General features: G+C 63.4%; 1 protein-coding gene across 1 annotated transcript in view; it reads right to left on the minus strand.

The window, feature by feature from the left end:
- Nucleotides 1-2,071, minus strand: part of NR2E3 (nuclear receptor subfamily 2, group E, member 3) — a 3,443-nt gene continuing 1,372 nt past the window's right edge. Inside the window, exons 3-8 of the mRNA XM_010005910.1 lie at nt 1,442-1,564; nt 1,109-1,363; nt 842-1,023; nt 392-623; nt 211-316; nt 1-133 (exon numbers count right to left, since the gene is read on the minus strand). Coding sequence (XP_010004212.1) covers nt 1-133; nt 211-316; nt 392-623; nt 842-1,023; nt 1,109-1,363; nt 1,442-1,564 — 1,031 coding nt within the window. The remainder of the gene's footprint in view (nt 134-210; nt 317-391; nt 624-841; nt 1,024-1,108; nt 1,364-1,441; nt 1,565-2,071) is intronic.

Consider the following 2,071-nt stretch of genomic DNA (forward strand, 5'->3'; position numbering starts at 1 on the left):
TCAGTTCTTGAACATGTCGCACAGCAGCTTCTCCATGGGGGTGTTACCGATGGTCCGGCGGAAGAAGAGCAGCTCCACGCGCTCGGAGGAGATGAAGCGCAGTGCCGGGAGGAGCAGCAGCAGCTTCCCAAACCTGCAGGATGGAGCAGTGGCCATGGGTGGGGGTCCCCACCCCCAGTGTCACTCATGGGCACATGGGGACAGCAGTACCTGACGGGCTGCCCGGGGTAGTGAGAACGGTTGTGCTGGCCCAGCATCACCTGCGACTGGTCCTGCAGGTTCTCCACCTGCTCAGGGTCCTTCAGGCCACGGGTCTCTGTGGGGACAAGGAGGTGACAGGAAGGGGGGGGGGCGGGGGGGGTTGGCCAGCAGGTACTGGTGGGTTCCTCACCTGGTTTGAAGAGCACCACGGCCTTCATGCAGGCAAACTCGGTGGGGTCAACAGCCAAAGCCTTGAAGCGTCCCAGGGTCTCCTGCAGCGCCCGGATGTCCAGGCTGGTGGGCAGCAGCTTCCCAGGGGCTGGCTCAGGCACAGCCAGCAGCGGGCAGCTCTCCAAGGGCATGGACCACTGGATGGCACAGAGCAGGAACAGCTCACTCCATGCCTCCTCCAGCAGGATCACCTAGGGTCAGAAGGGGAAGCCCCCAAAAAAACCCAGTCACACTAAAGCCTCCAGCACCTGAAGCCACCAGAGAGAGTTGGGCTGAAGAGCATCTTCTGGTTCTTGGGAATTCAAGACCCTGTGGTAAATGTTGTGGGGCTGCTCCAGCCATCCCTATCCCATTGGTTGCATAGCATTTTTTAGGGTCCCCAATTCCCCATGGAGGTCCCCAGCCCCACCTGGTCACGGAAGGGCAGGTTGGAGAAGACAGGCAGGTTTTTGGCCCATTTCACAGCCATGAAGAGGAGACGGGCCGAGGTCTCGTAGACGTTTTCGGGGCTGGCCGCTGGGTATGGTGCCACCTGGTACTCGCTGGCCACTCGCTCCGGCTCACTGCCCGTCACATCCACCGTCTCATCAGCTGTGGGGTCAGAAGGGGACACTTGTGGTCACCTTTCTGTGAGGACAACCCTCTGCCCATCCCCTCCCCACTGGTGGCCACCCACCGTCCTCAGGCTCCAGCTTGGCGCAGGTCTCGGCTGTCATCAGGCTGGCCATGAAGCGATGGTTGGTGGGTGGTGTGGGTGCTCGGGGCCCCGGGGTGACAGTGACGGTGGCACCGGGACCTCGAGGAGCTGGGCAGGAGGTCGGGGGGACCTCCCTGGTGGTGGCCATGTGCTCGAGGGGCAGCTCGGAGTCCAGCTCGATGCTGTCCAGCCGGACCTGGGCCGTGCTGCGGGGCTGGCGCTCGTTCTGCACGGCTGTGGGGGACAAGGTGGCATCAGAGGTGGCCACTCAGCTGTCACCCTCAGCAGCGTGTGTCCCCCTGCCCATCTCACCATCCTTGTTCATGCCAGCTTGCAGGCACTTCTTCAGCCGGCAGGCCTGGCACTGGTTGCGGTGAGCCTTGTCCACCGGGCACAGCCCCGTCCCTGCCTGGCACCTGTGGGGAGAGGTGGCACCTGGGGTGGCCCCTGTCTCTGGGGTGGCCCCTGTCCCTGGGGCAGCATGTCCCCCAGGGTCATCCCACCCCCATGGGTGCCAAGTTGAGGGTTGGGAGCTTTGTGACTGTTGTGTCCTCCACCCAAATGATGTCCCACCCCAATGGGTGCCCTGTCCTTTCCATGGCTGCACTGTCCCCGTGATTACCCTGCCCTGATGGGTGTCCCATCCCCCTAGTCCTTGTCCCCCTGGATGCCATCCCCTGGATCCCTGTCTCACTAGTTGTCCAACCCCCTGGTCCCTACCCTTATGGGTGCCTGTTTCCTTCCTCCCTGCCTTGCTAGGTGTCCAGCTTCTGGATCCCAGCCCTGCCAGGCACGTATCCCATGGGTTCCTTCCCCAGTGGGCATCCATCCCACAGGTTTCTACCCCACTGGGCGTCCATCCCACGGGCCCATACCCCACTGGGTGCCCATCGCATTGGGTCCCTGCCCCGTGGGGACCAGCCCAGCCCCATCCCCACCTGC

This window comes from Chaetura pelagica, unplaced genomic scaffold (assembly GCF_000747805.2).
Source record: "Chaetura pelagica isolate M959 unplaced genomic scaffold, ChaPel_1.0 scaffold369, whole genome shotgun sequence".
Classification (NCBI taxonomy): domain Eukaryota; kingdom Metazoa; phylum Chordata; class Aves; order Apodiformes; family Apodidae; genus Chaetura; species Chaetura pelagica.